We start from the raw sequence: 6,000 nt of genomic DNA, 5'->3' as shown, positions 1-6,000 counted from the left end.
GAAACTTTCCACCTCTACCTTCTGGGCATTTCAAAGGTTACCAGAAATGAACCACGGCGAAAGAACTTGTATTCACTGTTCGTTGATAATAGGAGCCACCGTCATTATCCTACAAGAAGATGGTGGAAAAACGAGATCAGCAACCGGTCGAATTCACGTCCCAATTCACATAAAACAAACAAACCATAAATAACCACTATAATCATCATAATTGTGCCTAATTTCAACGGAACCAAGCTGGGAGAGGGAAACAAGACGAATATGAAGAGTTATCTAAACAGGCGCAACAAACTTGCTTGGTCCAGCATAGTGGAAGAGGCTATATAGCAGCTTGCAGCAGCAACAATTTCGATCCGTCTCTTTTCAACTCTTCTTGTTGTACCAACATAGTTGGCAAAGACGATGAAAAAACTCCTCCAATAAATTAACATAATTGCCCACGATTAAGCGAACAACAACAACAACAACAACAACAACCACAACAGCAGCAGCAGACACATCGCGAGGCTAATCATCGTGAATCATGATGATGCGCTTGCTTCTTGTTAGAGCCCAGGAGAGAGAAAAAAAAGTGATAGGAGACCTCAACAACATCAACGCCATGGCGTGCCAGGCGATCGTTTGGGGTCTAGAAAAAGAAAAGCTGCGGCGGCTGGATTTTGGGGCAAATCAGCATCATTCTTGAAATTGAAGACGGTAATGCAATCTAATGAAGTATTGTAGAAATGCATGAGGTCGATTTTTATTTATCATATTCATATCACTACAATTGAGACTAGCATAGTGGCCTAAATTAGGCCCAGAAGACCAAACTACGGTGACATCTAGCACCATAGTTGACTTTGAGTATAGATCCAGGCTACCGTCTTCGTTTATGTTTTCAATGGGAATTTGCATTGCAGATGTTAACAGCGTTAACGGCATTAACAATCATGGTCCAGATCGAGGACAGGAACCTTTCTAGATCAGCTTAGAGCAGCTTTTTACATTCACGCTGTCACGAGTCGTGTCCCCAACCCGGGACGTCCCGGAAGCAAGATTACCGGGAAATCTTCCAGTTTTTTGAGAAGTCATCCACTTTTATCTAGTTTACATATTTTGAAGAATTATTACCAGTACATAATGACAGTAATGCTTATAGTTTAAACTTGTATATTGGAATTGAAATCTGGAATTTTGCAGGTTTTGTATTATGACAGTCAACATAACTTTATGTAAGAGTTAACCTAACTGATGTTGAGATCATGTAACAAATCAGTAAGTTTTAGAGCAATGGAACCATCTCAAATCTTGCCGTCAATATTAATGATTTATCTCTGTTGTTTATTTACCAATATTATTTGAAATTATCGAGGTTTCTTATGCCTTCTTCATCTTCTCCTTTGAATTTATTTAATGAAATTGAAGTAAAATTTTAGCTCGTTCTTATACAGGGTGTCTACTCAATTTGGGGCCTCCCTTAGTTCAGTCGGTAATGGCTCAGCTACAAAGCAAGACCATGCTCGAGGTGGCTGGGTTCGATTCCCGGTCTGGTCTAGAAATTTTCCGGGTTGGAAATTTTCTCGACTACCATGGGCATTGAGTATAATTGTACTTGCCACACAATTATACTAATGCAAAAATTGTACAGACATCGAAAGCTTTCTATTAATAACTATGGAAGTGCATCTAGAACACTAAGTTGAGAGCACGCAATAAGCTAATATGCGATACGCAATAAGCTTGAAATTCGAAGAACAAGAAGTCTAGTCAGTTTGCTAAATAAAATTTCCTGATGATTCCAGGTTTTTCCAGAATTTTTCGGATGATTTCCATGCTCATAAGAAAGCTGCACATTAATCCAGTCTTTAAGGTTTTACTGGGTTTTTCAAATTCTGTAAAAATCTGTGGAAAAATAAAAAATGAGACAATTTAATCCTAACTTGTCTAAGTCTGTACAGAACCCATTTCCATTTAATTATAGAAAATAAAATTTGTCGATTTAATTGATTATTGACAGATAATGGCCAATAAAAGTTTTATAGACTTTTTCAGCAATTCAAAACCTCAGTAAAAAAGACTGACTCTTGCAAATATTCTAAGCGTGTGTTTTCTAATGGTGTTAAATATGTTATTTAATATGTTATTTTTGATAAAACAACAACCTTATTTCCACAAATGATTTCAAGACATTTCAATCAGTTTTAAGAGATCAGTCAGATCATATATTATGTCACGCTCTAAGGGGGGAGGAGGGTCTAAGATTTTGTGACAAGCAATGCATTAGGTATAGCAAAAACGTCACGATAGGGGGGAGAGGGTAATTTTTTGCTCGATTTAGCGTGACATAATTAATGCGTGATCAGTATACTCCTGAAACTTCCAGGGAATTAACATAGGAATTCCTTTTTAGTTCTGCTCAGAATTCCCATTATTTCTTAGAAATGCTCCTCATAATTCATTTGAAATCTTATTTTGAGTTTTCTAAAAATTATCACCAGAATATCCATTGAATATTGCTCAGAATTCCTTGGAAATTTTCTTCAAAATGTTTTTGAAACTATCCTCGGAATTCAGAGTTTAGTTCTCTTGGAATTTTCCTTGGAATTAAAATTTACCTTAAAACTCTTCTTGGTGGGCTAGAAGAATTATATTCAGTATTATTATTCTCAAAACTTCAAATGAAGCTTATTGCATGGTAATTCGTTATGTGCACCCTTTTGAAATTGTAATTTGGATGTTAAGGGAAGTTTACCGCCCCGAAAATAAAAATATATTTTCGACGCGTTTTTATTTTTGGGAAATAATATCAAAAATCCAAGAAAATCAGTTTCTTCCTTAGATTCTTGACAAAAATTACATGTAAAAATATGTTTGCTATCTCATCATGAAAAAAGATTGCAAACCCGGAAAGACTATGTTTTGGGGTTTTTTGGGTCCAACTTTATGCCATGATGACTTACAAAACATTTTTTTGCTCATGAATTTTCTTTAGAAAATTATAAAAAATGTGATTTTTTTTAGATTTTTGATATCTTTCTCCAATATTTTTAAAAAAATCGATAGGTAATTTTTTTTTGGTCTCCGTAAAGATAAGCTAGGCGCTTTTCTTCAATATAATTTTATAATGTAAGGGTGTTTTATTATGTTCACTAAAAACTCAAAATGTATACTGCTTAGATGATAAATTTATATTTTTTTTTTCAAAGGGTTCAAACGATACTCGCTTATCTCAGTCGGTAAAGGCACAGCTACGAAGCAATTCCTTGCTGGAGGCGACTGGGGTCGATTCCCGTCTGAATTATTATTTTTCGGCTTGGGAAAATTTCTAGACTTCCTTGGGCATATAATGCTACAGGTATAGAAAGCTCTAATTTAAAATGTTGAGAGCAAGCCAAAAGCTAAAATATTATTGAAATGCCTTGTAGTAGTAAATGGTATTTTTAAGCAATGAAACCAGTTTTTTTATTTGTCGCGCATTAGTATTTGAAAATATTGTAACAGCCCTGAAACTGAGTGGAAAAATTAAAAAAAAATCCAGGGGACCTCTGAATAAACTTCTCGTGGACATTGAAAGACATTTCCAAAAGAAGCCAGGAGAACTTTTGGGGAAGTAGGATGAAACTTCGCGAGAAAGTTAGAATGAAATTTTCTCGGAAAGTGGAAAGAATCTCCCAAGACTGTTTAGTGCAAAGCCAGAAAAGTTTTCGGTCGAAGAAAATTCCAAGCAAAGCTGGTAGACGCTTCCGGGGTAAGCTGTGAGGAATATTCGGGGGATGTTGAAAGAGACTTTCAGGAAAAGTTGAATGGAATTTCTGGGAGTCAGAAGCCACAAGCAAAGACAGTCACATGGACTTCTGGGGAAGCCGATATAAACTTTCAAAAGTTGTCAGAAGAGTCTTCCGTGGAAAGTCAGAAGGAACTTCCGTCTAAACATGGGAAATTTCCGCTTTCAGAGGAAGCCTCTGAGGAAGACTACTGTTGGAACGGAAAGTTTGAAGAAACTTTCGTTGAACGATGGAAGATTTTTTTCCGGAGAAATTTGGAAGAAACTTTCGTAAAAAGATGGAAGATTCATCCAGGACATGTTGGATAAACTATCTGAAAAATTATGGAAGAAACTTCCGTGCTAAGTCGAACGAAACTTTCGCGAGAAATCATAAAAGTCCGTCCGAAGAAGCCTGTCAAAATCTTCAAGGGAAAGTTGAAAAACTTCCAGAAGATTTCTGAAATATCCAAACCAGTCTGAATGAAGAATGGGGAATTATTAAAATATTAAATTGTATTGAACAATTTTGTATGCTACATAAGTCGACCAGCAGATGTTCTAATTTTAAAAACTGATCGGAAATTATATCTGGTCACTGAATAAAAATATTTACCGATTCTCGGAAATACCCGGGATGAGCCATCAGCTGTTCAATGATTCCCGGGTAGCCAGAAATGTCCAGGAAATGAAAACACTATTCCCAACTATCTTGTTCTATAAACTATCTAGGCTTGAGGTCCTTTGGACTTCCTGGCCATCCACGGTTACTAACAAATTGCTAAACGAGTGTAAATTTGTTCAAGCAAGTGACTCTGCTCAAACAGCAATAGAACGAAACAAGTGAAAACAGAAAGAATATGAAAAAACAAATCTATCCAGTGCAAAGCCGGTTTAAAACGCAAAACCAAAACGATACAGATTATAAATCAGTCAGAGAGCAGTTTATGGCTCTATGACGGAATCAGTTGAATTAATTGCATCAATTTTAGTTTATTCATCAAACGCATTTTAAAAATATTGTGATTTACCGCATATCTATTTATCCGCCTATTTAAGCACAAACATCAAATTCAAAACCAATATATCTACTGCAATCACCTTTTCTCCCTTTAGCACAGCCCATAACGAGATAGCCGTACGTTATCGTTATATTTTTATTTTTTATTTCGCCTTAATATATTTATGATGAATTTATATGGCCAATATTTCTTGCCTCCCAATAAGCAAGGAATCGTCGTCGCCTTCCACCTATGCATGCCACCCATCCATCCGACCACCAACCAATTGTGGCTCAATTTCCTTATGCGTTTTCCGGTTTGCAACTTTTTCTCCTCGCCTTCTCTCGGTGTTCGGTTTTCTGCTGAGTCCAGCGCAAGCATATGCAAACACATAAATAACCCCGAGCGAGCTGCAGGATTCTAACCAAAGAAGCAGCAATGGAAAGCAGGTCATATTTTTATTCCAGTTCAAATTTATGTCTTGACGGTGGGGACCTCTTGGTTCACCTTTTTCGAAGGGGATGTCTCCCGTCCGAAGCTGGGTGTTGAATATGCAGCTACTTGCAGAAGGCTCCTGACCGACCACCCGACCGTCTGTTGTGCTAATTGAGATTATACCAAAAGACTCGAACCGACTGAACAACGACAACGCCGACGATGTGTGGTCGTCTAGTATCTTTTCAAGTCGAAACTGTTGTGGAGCCTTCTCTCAGCTTGGTAATACATAAAATGTGAAGCACTGTCTTTTCCACCCACTAGGGACGCCCGAATGACGCGTGCAGAAAGGTAGAACATCTCCAACCACCATTGTGGGTAGTTTACCGAAAAATCCGAGAGCCAACTAGACAACGACGAGCGACGGCGACGCACGGTGCAGTTCCGAAAAGTCAAGAAGAATTTATTTATTTACTCTCCACATTGCTGGACGTGATTTATTTTAAATTGCATTTCACCTCCCACCTTATCTTGTGCTTCATCTCCAGCGCTTCTTACCACACCACGATCTGAGTGGGGTCTTGACAGTGTGCAAAAAAGCTGTATGAATATGAAAAATATTATCCGTACGGCCGGGGACAGGCGTTGATCAAATGCGGTGTGTGAATTATGGATTGTTTTGAATTGGCAGTATTTTGACAATATTAGGCACGAGCCATACACTCACTTAGTGCTTACATACAAATTAAAAAGAATTTAAATTGTTTTACGTGTGAGGTCCAAAAAAATGGGCCCCACTTCGATAATCTATGTCAATTT

At 37.5% G+C, this 6,000-nt stretch overlaps 1 protein-coding gene across 1 annotated transcript in view; it reads left to right on the top strand.

Annotated features, from left to right (window-relative positions):
- Window positions 1-448: 448 nt before the first annotated feature.
- The window catches only part of LOC135707840 (tyrosine-protein kinase Dnt-like), a gene marked incomplete at its 5' end in the record, with an annotated part of 38,540 nt that continues 32,988 nt past the window's right edge, over window positions 449-6,000 (top strand). The window contains one exon of the mRNA XM_065229754.1: window positions 449-516. Coding sequence (XP_065085826.1) covers window positions 449-516 — 68 coding nt within the window. The remainder of the gene's footprint in view (window positions 517-6,000) is intronic.

This window comes from Ochlerotatus camptorhynchus, unplaced genomic scaffold (genome assembly GCF_037179485.1).
Source record: "Ochlerotatus camptorhynchus isolate MF236.1 unplaced genomic scaffold, CSIRO-AGI_Acam_v1.1 ptg000320l, whole genome shotgun sequence".
NCBI lineage: Eukaryota > Metazoa > Arthropoda > Insecta > Diptera > Culicidae > Ochlerotatus > Ochlerotatus camptorhynchus.
Note: the sequence above shows the minus strand (reverse complement) of the source record. Positions and strands in the feature narration are given on the sequence as shown.